Here is a 22,508-nt window from a genome sequence, read left to right on the forward strand (position 1 = left end):
TACATCCATAGAATACATTGTTCGTCGACCAAGAAGCTCCTGTCCGGCGCAAAAGTCAGTAGATTTCCGCATGTATTTCTTGATTTGATTTGTGACAAGTACCAGACCTGTGGCAAGTAGGAATTATTCCAAGCCCGCGCTTTTTCGCATCAAGTTATCCTCAGTAATTCACATATAATTCACCAAAAAAAAACATGCCGCGCGAAGCAGAACCTTCCCTGAACGAAAAGGCGTTCCTGCTTGAAGCGCTTCAGCAGAATCTCCGACTTGACGGGCGTGATATAGACCAATACCGGCCCATAAAGCTGTCTTTTGGTGACGAATATGGACTCGTTGAGGTTGAATTTGGCAAAACAAGGTATATCTAATCTATATAAAGTTACATCTTTCTGGACAATGCAAAAAGTTGGCGTTACCACAAAAGTGCTCGATACTGATAATCTATCCCGTAGAATTGTCGCAAAAGCTTCAGCCGAAGTCACAATACCATATACCGACCGTCCCTTTGATGGCGTCTTCAACATCGTCACAGAGCTCAGTCCAATGGCATCCCCCGCTTTCGAGGTGAACCGACCGACCGAGACCGAAGTCCTCCTCTCCCGACTGCTCGAGAAGACGATCCGGCGATCCAACGCGCTCGACACCGAGTCCCTATGCCTGGTGGCGGGCCAAAAGTGCTGGTCCGTCCGGGTGGACGTGCATGCCGAGTCCCACGACGGCAACCTGATCGACGCCTCCTGCCTCGCCGTGGTCGCCGCCCTGCGCCACTTCAGGAAACCGGACACGAGCATCGAGGGCGAGGTCGTGACCGTGTACACACCCGCCGAGAGGGAACCCGTGCCGCTGAGCTGGCTGCACTCGCCCTTTTGCGTCACCTTCAGCTTCTTCGGCGACCTGGGCGACATGTTTGTCGTCGACGCCAATTGGCTGGAGGAGCAAGTCCGCGTGAGCTCCTGCACCATCAGCCTGAACCGTCACGGCGAGATTTGCCAGATCGCAAAGCTGGGAGGGACCGCCATCGAGGCTGTCATGCTGCTGCAGTGCAACGCGGTAGCCTTGATCAAGGCCAAGGAGTTCTCCAAGCTCTTGGACGACAAACTTGCAGAGGACGCAAAGAAGAGGGACAAGGGCGGACTTTTGGCGGAGTTGTCGGCAGAGAACGAGAGGTGAACTTGAGGGTGTTTTTGCATATAGAAGACGCCCAAAGAGAAATAGAAAACCAAAGAAGAAAACAAAAGACAAAACCGATGATACCCCAGCCAAATGCTATGGCATAATGACGCCGTTCCTGGAATTCATAAAATCGTAACAAAAGTAGGAAACCAGCCAAGGCAACAGACTGCACACTCAGACTCGGGGCCTACCAGCCAACCACACCACCATAAGCGCACCGTAACAAGCTCCTAAGCACCTGTGAGAGCTGCTGTCACCTCATGACAGGCGGCCTGCTCTCCTTGTTGAGCTTCACCCTCGACCTCAACCAGTCCACGGCCTCCTTGACCCCGGTGCCCTTCATGGCCGAGACGGGTAGAACGCGCGAGTCGCGGATGCTGTTGGCCTTTTCGCCCTCAAACACCCTCTTGACCAGACCCTCCTTGATCCTGACGACCTCGACACAATCCTCCCTGTCTTGCTTGTTGGCCAGCACGAGCAGCGGGACGCCCTCCGTGTCCTCGCTCTGCAGCACATCTTCGAGAACCAGGCGGCACTCCTCCAACCTCCCGTTCATGTCCCCGGCGGCGGCCGCCGCGATCTCCTCGGCAGTCATTCCGCCGCCGCCGCCGCCACCACTGCCACCTCCACTCCCATCCCCGGCGGCGCCCGCGGCGTTGTGCGCCTCACCGTTGTCGGCCTTGAGGATCCCGTCTCCGATGTCGGTGCTGTCGATGATGAAGACTATGGCGTGGCAGCTGGTGTAGTAGCTCTGCCACAGCTTGCGCAGGCTGTGCTGCCCACCCACGTCCCAAATCTTCATGTACATGTCGGGCAGCGTGATGGTCGACACGTTCTGGCCCACCGTGGGCACCGTCTTTATCGGCTTGGCCGAGGAGGGCGCATCGCCACCCGGGTTGAAGAGGTTCTTGACCTGCTCGTGGAACGTAGTCTTGCCCGCATTGTCGAGCCCGAGTAATATCACCGAGTATTCTGTATTCAAAAGAGATGATTTATGGTTTTTTTGGGATGTCTCATTAGCAAAAAGAAATGGGCTTTGTTTGTCGAAATGGGCGCATTGGCGTGAGGGAGCTTTTGGGGGTAAGAGGGGCGGTATCGCTCACCTTCCTTGCTGGTCGCAAGCATGTACAGCCCTTTAGCTAGGTGATACATTTTTTTTGGGCGAACCACCTTTCCGCGCTGATCGCGATGTCTTCGTGCTTGTTTGGACGGAACCGGCGTGACTATCTGCAACTCATGGCGATGCTGTGCCGCATTGACTTCCTCCCAAAAGAATTTCAGTTTGACAACAAGACGATGCAACAGGACAAAGCGACAGACGTAAATCAATAAGCATCCAATTCATTGCCATGTGTGAGAAGAGAGTTCAAGGGAATGAATTACTTGGCAACCAAGCTACCGCAACGGTACCTTTGGTTTGGGAAAAGGGCGGGGCATATGTGTCAGTTTGACAACGTCCAGCGCCTTCACTCCTAAGCCAACCTAGGTACCTACCTAGGTCCCCAAGCAAAGTACATAACATTTCGTGTTCGTTAGATGCTCACTGAATGCTCGGTGCAAATTAGCTGAAACACAGCTCGAGCTTGATCTTTATCATTCGTATTACATCACAAAAGAGGAGCCTGTGATACAAGGGGATAATATTAATGGCTTTTGTACCTAAGGTTCAATAGGCATTCGATAGTGATCAGCTATCTTCGCTACTTTGACGTGTACATTTTCATCTCATCATCTGATCTTCTATACGGCCATATGCCTGCCGGCCTGCTGCCCGTGTATAATAATGCAGGTGCACGGCTTTCCTTCCTTCTTTCAAACCAGAACGCCAACCCAAGAAGCTTCATGTGTCCGTTCGCAAGTCTTTCTGGAGTCTTGCAGGTCTGTGCTGTGCCCAGTGTTTGCTTCTGCCATCTCCGTCGGCAGACCGTTGCGCGCGCGCCGAATGACCTCTATGACAAATGGACAAAATAAACGACGATTAAAAAGAGTTCAAGACAAAATGGAGCTTGATTTACACGAAATGACAAATGAGAAATGAAGTAACAACAAGGCCAACTTTCCCAACGCTGAATGCGGGATTCTTATTTGAATTGCAGACCACGGACCGCAGTCCTCAGCGGTGCAACGAGACAGCAAATTATTCCACGGGGCAAAAACGCCGCAAACATCGTGCAATAGTCGTTTTTTCAAGAGTTCGAAGCGTCCTTGTTGCTCTGGGAACTCGCGCTCATGACGGGCTGCTGTGTTGGCAGCGCGCTCTTGGCCTGAGAAGATTGCCTGGCCTTGGCCCACGCGTAGACGATACCGCTGATGAAGCCGATGGCAATAGCCGAAACGGAACCAAAGGTGACGGGGGCTGAGAAGAAGATAAGACCGCTGATAGCAATCGGGAGCTTGTTGAGAGCGCCAACCATGGAGTATGTCGTCGAGGTCGTCACACGGATGCACCAGGCCGAGCAGTACGAGATAAAAATAGCGCCCAAACCAGAGTAGATCATGCCAATGAAGAGAGAGTTGCGGGACTCGACAGGAAAGTTCCTGGCCAAGTTGGCAGATGACCAGTCCTCGGCGATGAGGGAGCAGACAATGAGCACCGGGATGGTGAGCAGGTTGTTGTAGAACATGGCTAGCACAAAGTTAGTCGATATAGTCAAAATTTGGAGAGGGGAAGAGCTGGAGTGGCACTTACAGTCCCAGTCCTTGAAGTTCATCTTGTGAATGACTTTTCGCATGCCCAGAACGTAAGCGGCGCTGCAAAAGACGTTCATGCCCATCCAAGCGTAGCCGGCGTTGAGAGTTGAGATGGCTGTAGAAGCCTCAGCGGGGTGCGAGCCACCGTGGATGGCGCTCTGAATGTCGGCCCAAGCAGCAACTACGGAGCTGAGAACCATCAAGCCAAACGAGACCAAAGCCAAGGGGCTGACGCTGCCTCCAAACCAGAGGACCTCACCATAGGCAATGGCAATTATGGTCAAGTTCTTGAAGATGGTGTAGACAGGAACCGAGAGGAATTGAAGTGCCTTGGTACTGGTGTAGATCATACCGACGAGAAGCAGAGAGATGGGAAACCCTACGGCGAACCAGGTTTCAGTTAGATAAGACTCGAAGATGAGGTTGAATCGCATCCCCGGAAGATGGTCAGATAAAACTTACACTTCTTCGCCTTGACGCTATCAAAGGGTGCCAAGTTGGTGATGACACCGATTTGCTTGCAGAACATAATGGCGATAATGCACACAATGGCCTAAATCTGCTTGTCAGTATTGCTGGGAGTAACAGAGACGATTCGAGTCGGTATCATACCTGGACGGCGAGGTAGAAGAAGTTCAGGTTCCATTCACTTCCCGAGACGACGTATTTGTTGACAACAGTCATGCTGATCGAGGAAAGGCAGTAGGCCAGGATCGAAACCGGAGGGTTGTTGGCGACCTTGGCGAGCGAGAAGCTGTCACCAAAACCACCGCCGCTGCCAGTACGGGCCCTAGCAGGTGGCGATCGGGCCAAAAAGGGCTCCTTCTCAACGGTGCCCGAATCAGGCATCCTGACGACGAAATCTTCGTTCTTCTTGTCCGCCATTGTGTAGGAGGTTATCGCGGATGCGCGGAAATCAAAGAGCCTTTGGGTTCCAGGTGTTGTTGTCAAGGACTAAAGAGCCGGCGGCGGATGAAAAATCACGATAAAAAAAAGTCCCGAGATCGAAAGCCGTGGAGGCTTAGGCCAGATTGGCACTCGATAAGGATGAGCAGGATGCTGTAGCGTCAGGGGACGCTACGGCAGAAGGCTTGAGACAATGCAGTCGATATTTGTCGCTTTTGAGGCTGGATATTGGGGACTTGAAGTCACTCGTGTAGTCTAAGGAAGACTTGTCGATGTGCCAGGTCTCAATGTCGAGAAATTCTGTGCTGGTGAATCAAAGAGACGCGTCAGTATGGGAAGACAACAGCCAACGTGCGAAATCCGGCGGTACAGGTAATAAGATTTAAACGGCGGGTGTCAAATTACGAAATTGCCCACTTGCCAGGGTTGCAGCGAGATGACACCCTGGTCGGTACATAAGGCAGGCGTTCCAAAGCCTGGCGCTGGGACGCACTGTTCCCATAGCTTGCTCTCTAGTGGGTGTTCATAATTATTGGCAGCCAACCAGCACCAAGCCTGTGGGGACGGGAGAAGAAATCTGTGGAACCAAAGAAATCTCGTCTTCGCTTGTATCGGCTGTGCAAAAAAGGGGGTCGGTCGGATCTGGAAAGGGGTAACACCAATTGAATACATTGATTGATAAAGTGATACATACCTGTCTGACTATGGCACTTTTCAAGAGGCCAACAAACACACCGCAATTATCGGGGAAGAATAGCATGAACCATGATTATATTCGAGGGGCTCACCCTCAATGCGTATAATTGATCAGCACATTTGCACATTGATATTCCACCCACTGATACCGTGCCAATATTTAGTGTAGATCTATCTCGGAATTTTACGATATGGGAAATATGTTAGAGGAATATTTGCATGACTTCTTTTCTTCTTTGGCTGAGCCTTCGCGGACTTAGACTAACCAGGGAATTCTCCCATCTCCTCGTCCATCACATCGAGTCGATCCTCCACGGCATCCTCCATCTTCTCTTCCATACACCCTCCGGCTTTCTCACCACCATCCTTATCCGTTTCAGTCCTTTCGTACTTTTCTTGGTCATTCTCTTGCGTGTCCGGAGCGTCAGGTGGTGCTGGGAAATTAAGATGCTTCCAGTCCTCGAGCTCCTCCGTCACCGACCGTAAGCGGTCGCGAATACTCTCGATCGCGTAGTTTCCAAGGAGGAGCCGCAGTGGTGGGTATGAACAGTGGCCTAGTTGCCAAACCAGTTCGGCGCACTTTACGGCGCTCGTGGGCTGCCTGTCTCCGAGCCACTGCACCATGCGCATCGCATGAAGCGCTGGTGATGTGGGATCCAGATACGGATCGCTAGCCGGACGGATCAGGAAATGACCCCAGGTAGGAAGCGGATTTGTCTGTGAGTCCGGCTCATCGCGCCTCACGAGGCCCGGCTCGACCAATGTGGCTTTCAAATTGAATGAGTCAATCTCGTAGAGCATGGCTTCGATCAGGCCCTCGACGGCATATTTGGTTGAGCAGTAGGGGCCCAACCCCGGGACACCCAGGGCACCGGCAGTAGAGCTAAATATCAAATATCGACCAGCAGCCTGCTGGCGAAAGTAAGGCAAACTGGCCTGGATTATGTGGAGCGTTCCCATGAAGTTAGTCTCGAACTGATTGCGAATTTCATGTTCATCCTGGTCCTCGCAGGCCCCAATGACACCGTAACCGGAGCAGTTAGCGATGACGTCCACCCGGCCAAATCGTTCGATTGTCCTCTCGACAACGCGTTCAACGGTTTCGCGGATGCGCACGTCACATAACGCTCCCATACATCTTTCGTGTTGTTGCACCATATCCTCGGGAGTGGTCTCAAACCTCCTCCCGACGGTGGTAACGCTGTCGCCGTGCGAAAGTGCGCATTTGACGAGCGATCGGCCCATGTGGCCGGTGCCCCCGAACACCTAGACACACATAGATTGATCCTGATAAGTAGTTGTTTCGATGGAAAGACATGTTTATATCATTTGTTCACCCTAGGGTGAGGTTAGGTGGCTCACAATCCAAACAAGCTCCTTAGTTGGACCTTGAGGCGGTGGCGGGTCACAGCTTGCTGGTAATTGAAGTTTCATCGGCTTTGCCGAGGCTGAATTGATTGTGTTTCCCACACTACCTGCCTCTGAGGGTGCTCCCTCATTTGTGAGTGCTGCCTTTGTGTCCATTGCCAGAAATCTTCAATCGGGCGTCTATCGCAAAGGTACGCATCTGCATCTGTAAGGTCCTGCCCGGGAATGCGCCTGTACGGCAAAATGACATCATGTAGGGGAGAGGAAAAAAAGAAACAGAGAAAATGTAACGTCCAGAGAAGGACAGTTTGCATCCCCTGTGTGCCTGAAATGGCTACATCTACGCGTGGGACATCGTACCCCCAATGCGGAAGTCTGTTGGGCGTCAGCACGGCACATTGAGCCTCTTCTTTCATGAAGTGTCTTCCTGAGAACCATGTCGTACCGGCGTTTATACATGTGCCTTGAGCTAGACCAGCATTAAATCAGAGCATGGGAGGTAAGTTCTTACCTACCTTACCTAGGTACAGGTATTCACCTACCAGGTACTGCAGGCAAGGCACTTTGGGTAGGTGGGTAAACCAATGCATCTGTGAGCCGTCAACTGATTTGGGACGCTGACATGCGACGAACGAACCAAGAGCGCTTGCCCCGCACGTTTTGGCTTCGGTTGGGCCAGAATTTACTTGTGCAACCAAGTGCATGCCCCTCATCCAACTTACCCTGAACTCGGTCTTCTGGCCATTGCCATGTTAAAATGTTTTGTTCGTCAACTGTCGGGCTTAAAAACAACATCACATGAGACTCTGATATTGTTTAGTACGTATTGATAGCTATACATTAACTTGGGCTTTTTTTTATGTCAAATGATTCTTTGCTGAGCACGTGGAAAGGGGCTTGTGCCTCGGCTCTGTCAGGGGCAGCATTTTGTCCAACAGGGAGCACATGACGTCAAAGAGGTCACAACTAGCTCACCAAAAGCGACTGTTGAGCCCACCTCGGCGGTTCACAGGAGAGAAAAAAAAAAGTTCCATATCTTCAGCACAAATAACAATTGCACCATTGCAATTTACCAACACTTTAGACGCAAACCTTAGTCTTGAAAACATCCGGACACCCAGAAAACTATTTTCTTCGACGAGCATAAAGCAAAAATGGAGTGAAAAGTGTCACTCTGTTCTTTACATTGAACCACTTCCCAGCTTCCTGCACAATCCCCTTCTGCAAGACGCTGCCAGCGGTTGGCGGACGCTGATTCAGTTTCAAGATGCTCCCATTCATCAACACGCGTATGTGCTATGTTGCCGTGTGATAATTGTAAAAGTTTCCTGTTAAACTGATCATATCATCTTGCTCGCTACAGCGTTCGTCTACCTATCGGGCAAGATAGGGTCTTCTCCCGATGACTGTAAGCAGTTTCTCCCAGCCCCAAGCCACCACGCTGGCGCATTGGACCCTTCCTTTGCAATGCGGCAATATTTGCGTCTGTGCTGACTTTGATCCGAATTGTTCCTTCGCAGTGAAGCTCATAACCTCCTTTCTATTATCATATCCCCTTGCTGGACTCCTCAAGCGGGTGCCAGACTCCAAACCCCAGCTCAAGAACCTTGTTAGCATAGGGTGAGTGAAGAACGGCGGGTGCATTTGTTCACCGTGGCTAAGGGAGGGGCAACAACTCGTCAGCACCCGATCAGCTATGATATGACCACAACCAAGCTAACTGTTATGTTCTCCGCCGCACAGTTTCGCGCTCTTCTACCTCGTTGGCCTCTTCGACCTATGGAACGGTCTCCGAACAATCTTCATATCCTCGGCAGGAGCCTACGCCCTTGCCAAGTACCTGCGCAGCAGCCCTTATATGCCATGGATCGCCTTCGTCTTCTTGATGGGCCATATGTCGGCAAACCAGCTGAACCGCCAGCTCCTTGCAGAGAGCACCGATAATGCGATGGACATCACGGGCTGCCAGATGGTCATGGTCATGAAACTTACTGCCTTCTGCTGGAACGTAGCAGACGGACTCTTGCCCGATGATCAGCTTTCAGCCTTCCAGCGCGACCGCGTGATCCGCGAGTTACCATCACTCCTTGACTATGCTGGCTATGTCTTGTTCTTCCCGAGCTTACTGATCGGCCCGGCCTTCGACTACGCCGAATACCGCCGCTGGCTCGATACCTCCATGTTCGACGTGCCTGCCAGCACCGACCCGCTGAAGAAGGCGCCCACACGTAAGAAGCGCAAGATTCCGCGTTCCGCCACGCCGGCCATTCTCAAGATGCTGACTGGGCTGGCGTGGATTCTGACCTTCCTCAATCTATCGTCATATTACTATGCCGATTTTCTTACGGGGCCCGAGTACATGCGCTATTCCTTCCCGCGGCGCATCTTCATCCTGCACATGTTCAACTTCACCGCTCGCTGCAAGTATTACGGGGCTTGGTCGCTCAGCGAAGGCTCCTGTATTCTTGCAGGGCTGGGTTACAACGGCGTCGACCCCGTGACTGGCAAGGTTTCGTGGACCCGGGTGCAGAATATCAACCCCCTGGGAGTTGAATTGGCACAAAACACTCGTGCATACTTGGAGAACTGGAACATCAAGACGAACATGTGGCTACGTAACTACGTATATCTGAGGGTAACTCCTAGAGGCAAAAAGCCCGGATTCCGAGCCAGCATGGCCACGTTTGTTACCAGCGCGGTGTGGCACGGGTTTTACCCAGGCTACTATCTCAGTTTCGTGCTGGCCAGCTTTATCCAAACCGTGGCGAAGAGTAAGTTGGATATGTTCCACATGCGTGCAAGTAGGTGTAGGTGGATTGCTGACCGTGCTTAATATCTCCCAGACTGCCGCCGCTATTTCCGACCCTTCTTCATGGACCCAGCCACGCAGAAGCCGCTGCCAAACAAGCGATTCTACGATATAGCCTCTTTCTTTGCCACGCAACTAACCTTTACCTTTGCGACCACGCCATTCCTGCTCCTTCGCATGGGCCCCTCGATTCTTGTCTGGTCACGCGTGTACTATTACGCCATCGTGGGTACGGCGGCAGGAATGGCATTCTTTGCATCGCCCGGCAAGAAGATGCTTCGGAAGAAGATTGAAGAGAGGAACGCCAAGGTCGCTGGCAAGGGAGAAGGCAGGGCTGCCCTACAGAGAACATCCAGCACAGACAGTGTTAATCGGATGCCTGTCATGGGTGTCAGTGGGGATCCGGAGCGTGAAGTTGACGACGTGGTCGCTGAGATTAAAAACGAGATGGAGATGCGCGCTCGCAGAAGATCCTCGGTGAAGATGCCACCGGCAAAGTGATTTACAATTTAGATCATGGCCGATTAATAAGTGTTGTTAGCGCCAGCTGCTAAGCAGCGGGGTGTGTCGGCTTTTTTTTTTCTTTTTTCTTTTTTATTCGTCTTCAGTTTTCATACCTAGACCTTGTTTCTTGTACCTAGACTAGCTCGTGTGGAGTTCAAGTCAGTAGCACGTTAGAGTCAATACCTTAATGTGGGCTGTTTGGCCCGTCCGGGCGTGAGACGAAATACTTCTGTGTATTTATTGAGCGACATGATGCTATACTGTAAGATACGAGTTCTAAAGGATGTACGAAGTCGTAACCAAAACACGCCAAGTCTGAACTCTATACACGATTCTCAAAGTCGTATAATTATATGCGCCCACTAAAGCGAAGGTGTCTTCTTCCGAAACAATCCCTTCCTTCCTGCTTCCATTTTTCTTTCATACTTTTCTCATCTTCTAACAAGCGACGGAACACCTTCAACAGGGTAGCGTGCACGTGTTACACTCTTAACCGCGACCAAAGGAGCAAGTGGATTTCGGACTCCTACGGTAAAATCCCAGATCTGAAGTATCGGGTAAAAAAGCCATCTTCGCGTCGTCTAAATCCTTTTCCCGGGTTGCCTTGTGCAGTCAAACAGTCAAGGATGCAGGGTCGTCTCAGAATATGGGTTGAATGATTCATTAGACATTTAACTGAGAAAATGGGTAAAGGACCAGCGAAAACCAAGAAAGATAAAAAAAGAAAAACAAAATCCAAAATAGTCAGCCGGTCCTAGCCCACCTCAGACTAAAGTAGATCTAGTTACCCTCCAAGGATATGTAAGAAATTAAGCTATTTTTTTTTTCTCCCCCCGCCGCCTGACAATGTCACAAAATTCGCATGCCCTATCCAAATCGGGAGCGAGTGTAACCAAAACCGAAAAAAATTATGAGACAAGTTCGGGATTGTAAAGGCTTGGTTGAAAAACTGACAAAGAGTTACTATATTCGGGCCAGAATCGGATTCTGCATCCTTGCGAGACACACGCAATTTCCTGTAGAAAAGTATGCTTGTGGTGTGTGTCCTTCGGATTAGATCCGACTCGGCCTCCATTATAGCGGGACGATGATCAAACAGTGCCGTATCCAAAAATTTCTGATCCAATATTTTTGGCATTCCCAATTAAAGGGAAAAGAGAAAGGAAAAAAAAAAAAAAACCAAGAAAAGAAATTTTGACCAGGGGTATCAAAAGTAGACAACTCCGCTAATGTTTGTTTGTACATGGTTTTCCGCCCGGTCTCTAGCAGTTTAGTGAATCAGATAGATAGTGCCGTGGGTAATGATACAGTAAGGTTTGAAGGTAAGATCCGACATGGGTCATTTGCAACCACAAAAATCGAATTGTTTGGTAGTAAAGTCGTATTCTAGGTGAAATAGATGAGACGAAGAGAAGTCTATCGAGTTGTTTATGAGAGACGTTCGTGTCGTTGTAGGTGGGTGACGGTAGGAGAGACGCCGAGGTGTGATCGACGGGGTCGTAATAAGCCGCTGCATATCGTTGCGTGCAATTGTCATTAATAAAGAAGTAGTAAATATGACCCAATGAAAAAAGTAGAAGTTATAAATAAATATAGCAATCAATAGCGTCGGTGCGTCGGCTCGCCGGTGGAGACAGGCGAAAGTTTAGCGTGCGAGGCGTCACTCAGGGGCGCTGGTACCATCCTTGCCGTATACCAACGACTACCAGACCGATCACGACGCCAATTATTATCAGCCCAACGGCTGACATGCATCTGTTGAGCGTGCGCCACCATTTGGCACTCTGGTATCGAATGTCGTCGGCGGGGGTGACTCGGCGGCGGAGGGAGTCTGGGATTCCAAGTTCGCTCTGGCTATTGTCGCCTTCCAACATCTGTAGCTGGGGCTCGGCAGGTAACGGAAGTAATGCCGCGATCATCCACGCAAATGGGAAGATGAATCCCAGAACAAACAGGGCAACCTGTGCATTCCTCCTGCCGAGAACATGACTGTCTGCGCTCCAGCTGATACTCGGTGGGTCCCAGGCATTAAACCGGCTGGCGCGCCTGTCGTGTCGCAAGTGAGGTGACCATATGCTACTCGTCATTTTGCGCAGCCCAGGGCGGATGCGCCAGTCATCCATAGGGGGCGCGTTTTCGATCTCCATGCTTCCAGTGTCTGAAAAGGGTCGTTGCTCAGCGCCGGTGGGCTGTACCTCGTTGACTCGCTTCCTGGGGCTCCATAAATTCAACGGGAAGTGATCGGTATTGGGGCTTCCAGGATCGGCACGCATGGCAGAGCTGGGTCGACTTCCTTCAGACATCTCAGATATTGATGGCGCACTGAGTTGTTTGCGTTCGCCTGATCCGTAGTAGACTCTGGCCCATCCTGGAACCGAAGATGAGTTAAAGCTACGAGAGCTTGCTGAGGAATGTAGGTTACGGGAAGAGTCGCTACTGCTGAAGAAGCCAGACAGGCCTGATCGCGAGGGGCGGTTGGATAATTGGCGTAAATCTGTGATGCCCTCGCCATCTTCATCTAGCTCTCGCACAGTTCGATCTCCGTAGTAACCATTGCCGCGTCCATACGCTGCTGCCGGTCGTTCCAAGGAATCCGTCTGTGAGCGGCTTTCCTCGAGTTGTGCAGCGAGCGAAGACGATATGCTCAGTAGCTGTCGACTGTGTGTGCTACTAGCCCAACCTGTACTGTTCCTCCGCTCATCTCCGCTGGCATTACCACTCCCGCTGCCGGTGCCGCTGCCACTTATGCTACCTCCGCGCCTCAGAGTCGATCTGGACAGTGACCTTGAACCACCTTGACTGCTCCCCTCCTCGTCCTCCGACATGACCGTGGACAGCTGGGAGCTCCATTGGTGTGGATGTGGTTCTATCATGGGGACGGTCAAGGATTGTGTCTTTTTGCCGAAGCCCGAATGACTTGGTGGTGAGACCGCCCATGAATCTGGCTGCAGTCGCGACGCACTGCTTGACTTGTCCCCTGTGGTAGCGCTATGAGACTTGAGTATAGAGGCTGCGCCGGCGAATAGGGTCCGTGCAGTGTCCGAAGCAATGACGGACGAGATTGACTGTGTCGACCTTGAAGAAGACGGTCGATCTCGACGCAGGTTTTCCCTGGAGCGCTGCTTGTAGTATCCGAATTTTTCTTGGGACTTTTTGCGCGTCGGGTGGAGGGGCGGTACGACTAGACTCTCTTGGGAGAACTTGGGTCGAGGTCTCCCAGCGAGGGGCCCGGCGGGGGATGGCGAGGGTTCACCGTGAACGACGTAGTTGTCTTCACTACCTGAGCTGCCGTGAGGGCGAACAGGGCTGCTGTCGTAAGAAGAAGGGCCTACGGGCGATGATTGGCCGAGTAGCTGGACGTTAGGGCTACCGGGGGACGGCGGTGGCAATGTCTCTGTCGAGTTCCGGAGCGGAGAGCTCTGAGAATAGACCTTGTAATTGGCGGTGTCGGAGAAGGTAGAGGTGGTCTGGACTGATGTAAAGGACTCTTTGGTTATTAGGGAGCGTACTGGAGGAGCGGGCTGCTTCTCCGGGTCGGAAGTTGGGGTCGAAGATGCTTCGAGTAGCGGCGATAAACTCGAGTCTCGATCATCAGATGGTTGAAAACGAGTAGGGTGAGGTGTGCTGGGAACTTTCCTCAAGCCGCCGACCATCCGATAATTCCAGGGTGAAGAAGACTGCGGGCCAATAAGATCATCATCCAATTGGGCAACGGCAGTGACAGGGGGTGAAGGTGGGCTCGCGTCATGGGTCCGCTCAGGGATAGTGTCCGCAGAACTGGCTGGCGAATTAGGACGATCATCAGTGAAAGCGTCAGAGAAAAAAGCGTCTGACAGGCCTTCATGCGAGCCGGAGGACCTGACGGTTGACATGGACAGCGGTGGAGATGTTACAGTGCTGCGGCTGCCGAGACTCCCTGGGTCCGAAGACAGGCCATGACTCCCAACGCTGGTGCGCCCGCTTGTGGTGCTGTTGGTATGGCTGTCAAAAAAGCCTGTCTTGGCGAGGGGCACTAGAGTAAATGTCTTGTCGGAATGAATGGCGACAAAGTTGCGGCGCCGCGACTTTGGGCGAGTAGAACCGGTCGCGCCATCGTTACTGCTAGATGCTACCGAGTTTGATGAGGCAGGCACTGACAGGTGACGCTTCGAGGATTGGCGCGCTGGTGGTTGCGGTTCGTGTAATTGCGCATTAAGGGCAATGAAATTGGAGCCGCGGGGGCCAAGCAATGGTGGCCCTGCACCAGGGGCTGGTGGAGGGGTTGCTGGTTCGCTTGGTGGTGCGGCTGGTTTCGTGCCTGAAACCAGACCCCCTTTGGTATCGGCCAATCGATTAGCCGAGACGACATTTGCTGAATTTCCCTGGCTGCGCCCGCCCTCGTCCCCAGAGCCTTGATAATAAGCGGGTTCGGGTTTTGGCAGTTGTGGATAGCTATAGCGTGGCTGTGGCTGTGCCTGCTGCAGCAATAGCGATTGGGGTCGCTCATTGTACAATTGCTGAAGCTGTTGTTGGTGCTGCGAGGACGATGCGAACGACGATTGGCTCGATGTGCGCCGCCCTCCTCCCCCCCAACCTTCAGATTGACCGTGAACAATCTTTGGTGGCGTGTAGGGGACGATACGAATGCCATGACTGCTGCTGTTGGATTGAGAGTTGCTGCTGGTGGTAGACGTTCGCCGCGAGTTATGGTCCTTTGGTGGCGGTGGTGGCCCCGACATTTCTGTTGAACCTCTCGACCGGGACCAGGCACGTGCAGTGCGGTCCCGTGATTTGAGGTCTTTTGCGCGATCAGGACACGAAAATAGCGACTGGCTTAGATTCTGGCCATGTTCGCCCTTGATTCGATTCGATTCAGTAAGCCTAGCCCACACAGCAGGACAGGAATTTCCCGGAGCTCCGCCAGCTCTGACTAAGTTCTAGACTTGCCAGCCAGCACGGTCCAATGAAGTCCAAATCGGTCAGTCCCGAATCGACGGTGCCTTTCTTTGGTGCGAAAACAAATAGATGATAACTGGCGATGATGAGTCGTTAAAGCTGCCCTGTTGCTAGGGACTGCTGTTATCCGTCGTACAGGTAGGTGTTCGTGTCGCAAAAGAGTCGTTTTGAGTTTCGTTGGTCGTCGTTGTCATTAAGAATAATCCAGGGCAACTGCCGTCCTAGGAGAGAAAAAAAAAAGGTTCCTTTCGCTGCGTGCTATCGTAATTTCGTCTTGATGAAGCCGTATTTAACCCGCAGAAAAGAAAAAGAACAGTTGCTCACCCGCGCTTTTGCGGGGATAATGGCCAGGCGATGGTTATTCGGCGATCGTAAAAATCGTTTGTCGCTATTCGTTCGTGTGGGCGCCAGAGATCGATAGTACTGTTCAGCCAATTTCCACACACTAACTCTGGGGCGTTGTCGTGACGTTTCTTGTGGCAATCAAGATAAAATAAAACAAAAATAAAAAATGTAAGAAAAAAAGGGGACGGAATGATGAACGGGAAAAGAAACAAAAGAAGAAGTAAAAGAAATATTCTGTAGGGAGCGTGCGACTGAGTCTAAAAGAGAGCGACGTGTAGGAGCATAAAGTCCAAACGGGATTAAAGATAGTCAAAGAAGAGTTAAAGCGTTGCTGGTGCTCATCAAAGTATGGGAGTCGACCTTATTAGCGGCGAGGAGGGTATATCGACTTGGACGTGCGGCTGCCGGGGAAATGCTGCTTTAGCATGATATCGACCGGACTGGCGCGTTTTTTAGTCGATGAGATAGATAGATGACCCTTTGCTCGTGCCAACATACGTACGTGGGTTGGTCAGGTCAAGCTAGCTAGGGATTCCCATCCAAGCAACAAGCACACCACCCAAGGAGACAAGAAGAATTGACAAACGAAAGCAACTGTCCAAAAAGAGACTTGGGGATGGGGTGCTGCATATTAGTTAGGTACAATAACTGGGAGAGCTCCTCTTTTTCCCTGATCGCTCTCCTCCCTCTTTTCTCTGTACCTGTCTCGGTCTCATTCTGGTTAGCTGAAGGTGGCAGGCAGGAGGCGACAGGATAAAAGGTGCGCCGCATCAAATAGCGCGGCTGTACTTTGTCCAGGGTGTGCACATCGGGGAGCCCACCAAAACGTTTGGTACATCATCCGGTATGGGTCTGTCCACAGGAAACTTGAGCGAAGAAACTAGGTCGATCCATTGGACGAGAGCTATGCGGCTGTTCAAGCCATGCAGACCTCAGGAGGAACGTCCAGGGCTGGGCGACAGGGCCACAAGAGCGCGAACCAGTCAGACCAAAACCAGTACATTTTGACCGCCTCGTTGGTTCATATGGAGAAAGGAACTGTCATCTGATTCGCTCGCGTGTCATTTCATCGTTGCATTCGTTTTTTTTGAGTACATGAACCTGCATGATGGGAGCTGCACTGTGACATTATCTACAAAGTATATTTCTTGGAATATTCTGGTTCGGTTTTTGGAATGCGTACTTCGTAACCTACAGAACAGTACAGTACGGTATGATACCTACCGTACAGCCCAATGCATGGGCGCCGTGGTTGCGGCCCGCGGGCTACTAATGCTCCTAGTGCAGCCACCGGCGCGCCAGACCATGAGGTGGTGCAGGGCGCTAGAAGCAAAGATAGATGGCATGGAACAAAACTCGACGTTTGCGCACCTCCATATGTCTTGGGTTCCGTGCTTTCCATTTGTGCATATAGACGTGACCAAACTCTCATAAACGTCTTTGTTTTGTTTTGTAAACAAGCACGGACAACTGACAAGCAGCTTCCTTGGACTTTGTTTGATACCTCGTTATGACATTCCCCATGCATCTTGCGCATCGAGCTGTCAGCCGATGTACAAAATGGCGGTGGAAGTCGTGGAACCCTGGACGAAAAAATTTAATAAGTGATAATAATCAAAGAGGTCGGTTCTCGGATGTTAAATGTGGGTATTTGAATATCAAATGCCGCAAAGAGCAAATAACACAGAAAAGTTTTTTTTTTTTTTTTGTGCAAATCGCCGCCCATCGTCACCTACCGCTGAATACCCAAGATCCATCCTGGCAAGCCTGGATAGCGAAGCACGTCCCGGACCCCATCTCCCTGCGTCAATAACAGCTGCAAAGGAACTCTACTACTGCAGGTCCAAATTTGGGACATGAGTAGTAGCAACGCCGCACGAGATCCCAAAAATTACTGGTTGTTGGCCAACGGCAAACTGCAGCTTATGCATTAGTCCCGGTCGTCGGTTGCATATCTGTTGGTTTCAATAACCGCTTCACAGTTATTTTATACATCACACCCAATCGTATATAGATAGATATTTAATGCTCGCACATAAAGAGTCGAATCGACGATTGGCGATTCGGCATGATAAGGCCCCAGTTCCCAAGTTTTCTTTTTCTCTATAATACCCCTTCCACTATCATCAGGAGGTGAAAACCCCTGCAGCCTCCCCGCAAGTGGAAGGAAGATTTTTTGACCCTCCAGGGTCGAGACCAAGAAGGCTGCGCCCCCTGTAAAAAGTACCAATCCAGCCAGTTCTGGTTTTTTTGACCACAGCTCTGCTGTTTCCTGGCCGCCTTGCCGCCCTTTCCTTTGAATTCACCTTGTGGAATCCCGCTCTGGGCCCCCAGGCTCGGAGCCCACGATGGAGCGGAGCTCACCCACTTGCCTGTGCCTGTGCCTATTGGGCCAAGTAGCTCAGCCAACCTCATTTCAGAGACGCGGCGACGCGAGTTTTCGTGTCAGCTCCATCCCCTGTCTTTTCATTTAAAGGGAGACAGAAGATTGCTACTGCGTATGTGATTTGTGTGCGTGTGTGTGACGATCATGCTGGCCCCGATGTTACCATGGAAGATATCTTTAATTACTGGTTCAGGACTTAACTGCGCCTTGGAAAATACAACTTTTTTCTCAATTAATTTTGATTGACACGAAGTTAGTCATGCATTTCGTCGTTGCTTCTTGTTTTCTTTTCTTTTTTCTTCTATCAACCCGTATGAAACGTTTATTCAGGACCGAGTAGAACCAGGGGAAATTCCATAGCGTCTGGTCTAGAAATAGGCTATTTGCATGCCACGTAGTCGCGCGCTTGCAGCTATATCCTAAGGTTCGAGCTTGTGGACATGGATAGTGCTTGTCAAAGTCTTCACGCCAGGAACACAAACGCCCGCCTACTCAATCTTTAACGCTAGGACACCACAAGATACACATGTGCTACGTAATACACTCCCGTCAATAGTAGTTTTCAACTAAGTAAAGCAACCAACCTAATCGCCATGGAAGCTTCCGTGAAAAGGTAGGTACGTGGTAGGTGGGTGAGCGGGCGGAAGAAGTTACTTACCCCAAGTAGCGAATGGGTCCTGAAATTGGCTTTGATCATTTTCCGGCCGGCGCATTTTGAAATGGCCCGATCCTACTTGTGGGGCTTCTGGTCCATCCATCCTTTTGGAGTCAGTCTGAAGTTCTGAACTGAACACAAGAAACATTCCCCCACCATGTATGTAGTAGTCCTAGGTACCTACCTAGGGAAACTTGGTCTCTGAAATGTTGACGGACAGCAAATATCACTCACAACAACACAAAATCAACAGTTTAACTACTTGTGAATACGCTATTGCTGTATGTTTATTTGTTTTCATTCCTTTCTGTTTCTGTCTCAAATGATCATTTCCCAGACTTGCCGCGCGTAAGGGACAGAAATCCCACTCTTATCGATGCCAAGGTTTGGGCATCCCTTGAACTCTAGGCGACTCCTTGCTACCGAGTACAATCAGACCAGGCTACTTCCATTCAAACAACATTGCATAATCGTCCGCGTCTTGGGCCGCAGCACGGTCGATCTTATTTTCTGTCGTTTATTCTTTGCCTGTCAATTTTTCGCCGTCAATCTTTAGCATAAGCGCCCGACAAATTTCTGTTCTACGTGGTGTCCAGTTATCCAATCAATAGTCTATTCTCGTTTTATTTCTCCAAAAGTTGTTCTAGACTGCAGTGCGATCTTGAGCTTTTTTTTTTTTTTTTTTCAGTTACAATCCACGCAATCGACTGGTGCCAAATAGCGCCACAAAACTCCCATATCCAACACAAAAGCGATGCCTTCTGTGCAAGGCATTCTCGACAAGCTCATTGGCAAGAAGCGTGAGTATATGCAATTCGTCTTTGACTCGGTTTGTGGCCACAGCATAGAGATTTTGATGCTGTCAACCCTGTCAACACTTTGAGTTTCGTCGGAAATGCCCGTGCCTTGCTGACGTGAAACTATGACAGCGGTAGAGACTCCACCACCGATCACCACCCGTACCGCCGTTCTCCTCCTTGTAAGTCGGTCAATTTTATTACAAGTGATGTTTCTGTATGCCAACTGTTTTGTTGGATATGTCTATGCGACAGCCCTTCTCTTCCAACTTTGGTCTCCCGGATGCCCACCGTACCATACTCACAAAATGCCATGGGAGGGGGGACCCCTAGATCCTCTATACTGCTGTCTACGTGGTGCCGTTCTATCTCTCATCCCGCACCAGGCCGTCCGCCCAGCTATCTCGTGATGCCCCGTCTGTCATCCGGGCCCGCATCACGTCAGTGTTGATATCCTGCCTGATCTGTTCCCTGGCAACCTTTTTCGTCGTCACCAAGGATGGCCAGATTACGCCGATGGGCGCCCTGCGGATGATGGGCTATTGGCCCGTGGGCTTTGTCGAGACCGCTAAATCTCTCGCCCTGACCATGCTTCTATTCCTGGGGCCGCTGTTTGAGTACTTCGTGGTCGAGCGTGGCTGGCGCGAGTGGATCGCCCTCACGCCGGTGTATGAGCTCTTTGGCGAGTGGACAACGTGGCGTAATATTGTTGCCGTAAGAATCCATCTATCCATCTTCCATCTCTTTCGCATATTATATCATGTGCTCACCTGTCAACGCCGTTGTGAATAGGGTCCCGTGACGGAGGAAATCCTCTTCCGCTCCGCCGGCATCCCCCTGATGCTGCTTGCCAGGACCTCGGTCAACAAGACCATCTTCCTGACGCCCATCATCTTTGGGCTCGCCCACATGAACCACTTTTACGAGTTCCGCATATCGCACCCCCAGGTGCCGGTCACCGCCGCCGCCATGAGGTCCGTCTTCCAGTTCTGCTTCACCACGCTGTTTGGCGCGTACGCCACCTTTGTCTTCCTCAGGGGCGGCAGCCTGTTGAGCGTGTGTCTGATCCACGCATTTTGCAACTCGATGGGCCTGCCGAGGCTCTGGGGCCGCGTGGAGCCGCCCGCCGCCGCTGGCGAGTTTGCCGGGGATGGACCGGCGCACCAGTCCAAGGCCACGGTGCTCACGGTGGCATACTACGTGCTGCTCGTGACCGGAGCCGTGCTGTTTTACCAGAACATCTTTTCGCTTACCAAGAGCCCCCTAGAGCTTGCTTTGATTCAGTAATTGGAGAGGGGGAGGAAAGAAAAGAGGAATGGTCGATGCTGAAGCGGGTTTGTTTTTAAATTCTTAAACAAAAGCACTCTTTTTGTAGAATGGACTTCGCGATCCTGGACTTTTTCAATGTTGATGCTATCCATATAGATCGCACGTATTGCTTGGAGCGAGTTTCTATGTTTACATCCCAATCTGTAGGTCAATTCTATTTTTCCTGCCAAGCACTAGTCTAGTGTCATATAGAGCCATCAGGTGGTCTAATGTCACATCCTGTCTCGCCCCCCCCCTTGGCTTGATATTTATCATGTCAAGTCTATCTAAAACACGCTTGTGCTATACTGTGAGATTGCAGTAGGGTAACACGGGAAATATCTAGGGTTGAACTGTTTATTGCCTTGAATCATTTTTCTCATATCTAAGGATGATCATCTTTGTGGACATGACACTTGCATAATCAATCGTCCACAGCCAGCGATCCCGGCATAGGGAAAGCATCGTCGGCACGCGGTCTCCTGTATCGAAGGGAATCCCTCTGCGCGGCCTGACGGGCCTCCGCCTCAACCAAAACCTCCCTCCTCAGATCCCGCGCAACGTCGGCGCCTTTGGCTTTGCTCATGGAACGCTCCACATCCGCAATGGCATCGTCGCCACCCCGGGTGTTCTTCTTGCGCGGCCACATGCTAGGCAGCGGGATCTCCTGGAATCTGGGCTCCACGCAGCGCTCGTCGAACCAGCGGTGAAGCCGCGACTCGACCAGCTGCGCGATCTTCGGCACGTCCTGGAGGCGCGAGCGACTGCCGACGAGGCTACGGATGGAGAAATCCAGGCGGTAATCGTCGAGAAAGTTGAACACCATCTTGGTTGGTGTAGACTGGCTCGGATTGCTTGGGATAAATGATATGGCGAGAGTGCCGCTGAAGCGCACCACAGAAACAGCGAGGGCAACAGGCAGCACAGCGGTGAGATTCTTGGGGTAGTTGAGAAGCAACTTGGTCTCCAGAGCGAGCGTTATCATGTCGCTCAGGTCCACATCCATACGAGCCTGCAGGGTGCCACCGTCGCGGGTGGCCATGTTTGCATCAAAAGCCTTCCCAGGCCCAAAGTCAAGGCCATCCTCGTCTACGGGGATGATACGGCAGTTGCTGAATATGGGAAAGTCCTCGCCTAGGCTGAGCTCGGTGACGCGGATCTCGTCCAAGAAGCTAGGGCGGCTGGTACCATTGAGGGCCTTTGTCAGGGAGGTTAGGATAGCATCGTCGTGCTGGGCATCACTGCGGAACTGAGCAATGGTCTGCGCCACTAGCACGTTGAACCAGTCCAAGCTCTCTGGCTGGTGGCTTTCAACTCTGTAGTATGTCTTGTTGAGGATTGAACCGATGGTCAGGGAGGGCGGTCCGGATCGGAGTATGCTGGATTTCTTCCTATTGAGCACCGATTGTTGCTGCTGCTGGCTGCCAGGGCGCTGATTCGATGTCCTGAGGCTCAGCAGGGACTTTTTATGGGCGAGAGTGCGGGATCGTCGTTCGCTTGCGCGCAAGCTTGCCGTCTCTTCTGGAGAGGGAGGATCGCCGAAAATAAAGAACTTGATGAAGGCTGCAATCAAAAGAACGACCGATAGCTGCCCGACTATTAGACCTTGCGTGAAGGATAGTCTACGATTGAACAAGTTTCCCCACAACGCATTGTGTTAGACATATGTCAGTGCTACATGTTTTCCGCCAAAGCCTAGCCCGGGACGCAGCTGCAAATGGGAGAGAGCTCACGTTGGTTCAGGCCGAACAGGGCAGGAATCTGGTGTCATAGCTGCGACTTGTGGCAAGAAACATTGTTGCCAGCAATTGCCAGGAGATTATGTGTAAGACACACGCCAGTGGGTGGTTTGGGCACCTACGAAGTATGTACGAAGTAGCTGTCGTATAATTAATTGAGTTTTTCGTATGTGACCCTCGAAGTTTTGTCGGCGCA

The 22,508-nt window shown here is 51.4% G+C and overlaps 9 protein-coding genes across 9 annotated transcripts; 4 read left to right on the forward strand and 5 right to left on the reverse strand.

The window, feature by feature from the left end:
• Positions 1-194: 194 nt before the first annotated feature.
• On the forward strand, positions 195-1,170 carry PgNI_04546 (uncharacterized protein; the record flags this gene model as incomplete). The annotated part of the gene is made up of 2 exons (XM_031124591.1): positions 195-358; positions 453-1,170. 2 exons carry the CDS (start codon positions 195-197, stop codon positions 1,168-1,170), a joined length of 882 nt encoding a protein of 293 aa, XP_030983637.1.
• Positions 339-2,554, reverse strand: PgNI_04547 (uncharacterized protein). The gene is made up of 2 exons (XM_031124592.1): positions 2,277-2,554; positions 339-2,145 (listed from the first exon to the last, which is right to left on the reverse strand). Exons 1-2 carry the CDS (start codon positions 2,323-2,325, stop codon positions 1,427-1,429), a joined length of 768 nt encoding a protein of 255 aa, XP_030983638.1. The 5' UTR covers positions 2,326-2,554; the 3' UTR covers positions 339-1,426.
• Positions 2,555-2,808: 254 nt separating this feature from the next.
• PgNI_04548 (uncharacterized protein) lies at positions 2,809-5,195 on the reverse strand. The gene is made up of 4 exons (XM_031124593.1): positions 4,477-5,195; positions 4,327-4,417; positions 3,863-4,243; positions 2,809-3,799 (listed from the first exon to the last, which is right to left on the reverse strand). Exons 1-4 carry the CDS (start codon positions 4,747-4,749, stop codon positions 3,360-3,362), a joined length of 1,185 nt encoding a protein of 394 aa, XP_030985642.1. The 5' UTR covers positions 4,750-5,195; the 3' UTR covers positions 2,809-3,359.
• Positions 5,196-5,568: 373 nt separating this feature from the next.
• Positions 5,569-7,223, reverse strand: PgNI_04549 (uncharacterized protein). Its single transcript, XM_031124594.1, has 2 exons — positions 6,829-7,223; positions 5,569-6,732 (listed from the first exon to the last, which is right to left on the reverse strand). The coding sequence occupies exons 1-2, from the start codon at positions 6,988-6,990 to the stop codon at positions 5,728-5,730; spliced, it is 1,167 nt and encodes a 388-aa protein (XP_030985643.1). The 5' UTR covers positions 6,991-7,223; the 3' UTR covers positions 5,569-5,727.
• Positions 7,224-7,885: 662 nt separating this feature from the next.
• On the forward strand, positions 7,886-10,359 carry PgNI_04550 (uncharacterized protein). Its single transcript, XM_031124595.1, has 5 exons — positions 7,886-8,123; positions 8,198-8,242; positions 8,355-8,454; positions 8,578-9,605; positions 9,678-10,359. Exons 1-5 carry the CDS (start codon positions 8,102-8,104, stop codon positions 10,142-10,144), a joined length of 1,662 nt encoding a protein of 553 aa, XP_030983417.1. The 5' UTR covers positions 7,886-8,101; the 3' UTR covers positions 10,145-10,359.
• A 1,452-nt stretch (positions 10,360-11,811) lies between these two features.
• On the reverse strand, positions 11,812-14,865 carry PgNI_04551 (uncharacterized protein; the record flags this gene model as incomplete). Its single annotated transcript, XM_031124596.1, has 1 exon — positions 11,812-14,865. One exon carries the CDS (start codon positions 14,863-14,865, stop codon positions 11,812-11,814), a length of 3,054 nt encoding a protein of 1,017 aa, XP_030983416.1.
• A 276-nt stretch (positions 14,866-15,141) lies between these two features.
• Positions 15,142-15,485, forward strand: PgNI_04552 (uncharacterized protein; the record flags this gene model as incomplete). Its single annotated transcript, XM_031124597.1, has 2 exons — positions 15,142-15,220; positions 15,291-15,485. A coding segment is annotated over exon 2 (126 nt), but the record flags the coding sequence as incomplete, so codon positions are not given.
• Positions 15,486-18,983: 3,498 nt separating this feature from the next.
• Positions 18,984-22,452, forward strand: PgNI_04553 (uncharacterized protein). Its single transcript, XM_031124598.1, has 5 exons — positions 18,984-19,268; positions 19,398-19,447; positions 19,599-19,979; positions 20,058-22,209; positions 22,317-22,452. Exons 1-4 carry the CDS (start codon positions 19,223-19,225, stop codon positions 20,550-20,552), a joined length of 972 nt encoding a protein of 323 aa, XP_030983418.1. The 5' UTR covers positions 18,984-19,222; the 3' UTR covers positions 20,553-22,209; positions 22,317-22,452.
• On the reverse strand, positions 20,998-22,344 carry PgNI_04554 (uncharacterized protein; the record flags this gene model as incomplete). Its single annotated transcript, XM_031124599.1, has 2 exons — positions 20,998-22,195; positions 22,307-22,344. 2 exons carry the CDS (start codon positions 22,342-22,344, stop codon positions 20,998-21,000), a joined length of 1,236 nt encoding a protein of 411 aa, XP_030983421.1.
• Positions 22,453-22,508: the final 56 nt, after the last annotated feature.

The sequence above is a fragment of the Pyricularia grisea genome (genome assembly GCF_004355905.1).
Source record: "Pyricularia grisea strain NI907 chromosome Unknown Pyricularia_grisea_NI907_Scaffold_2, whole genome shotgun sequence".
In the NCBI taxonomy this organism is placed as follows: domain Eukaryota; kingdom Fungi; phylum Ascomycota; class Sordariomycetes; order Magnaporthales; family Pyriculariaceae; genus Pyricularia; species Pyricularia grisea.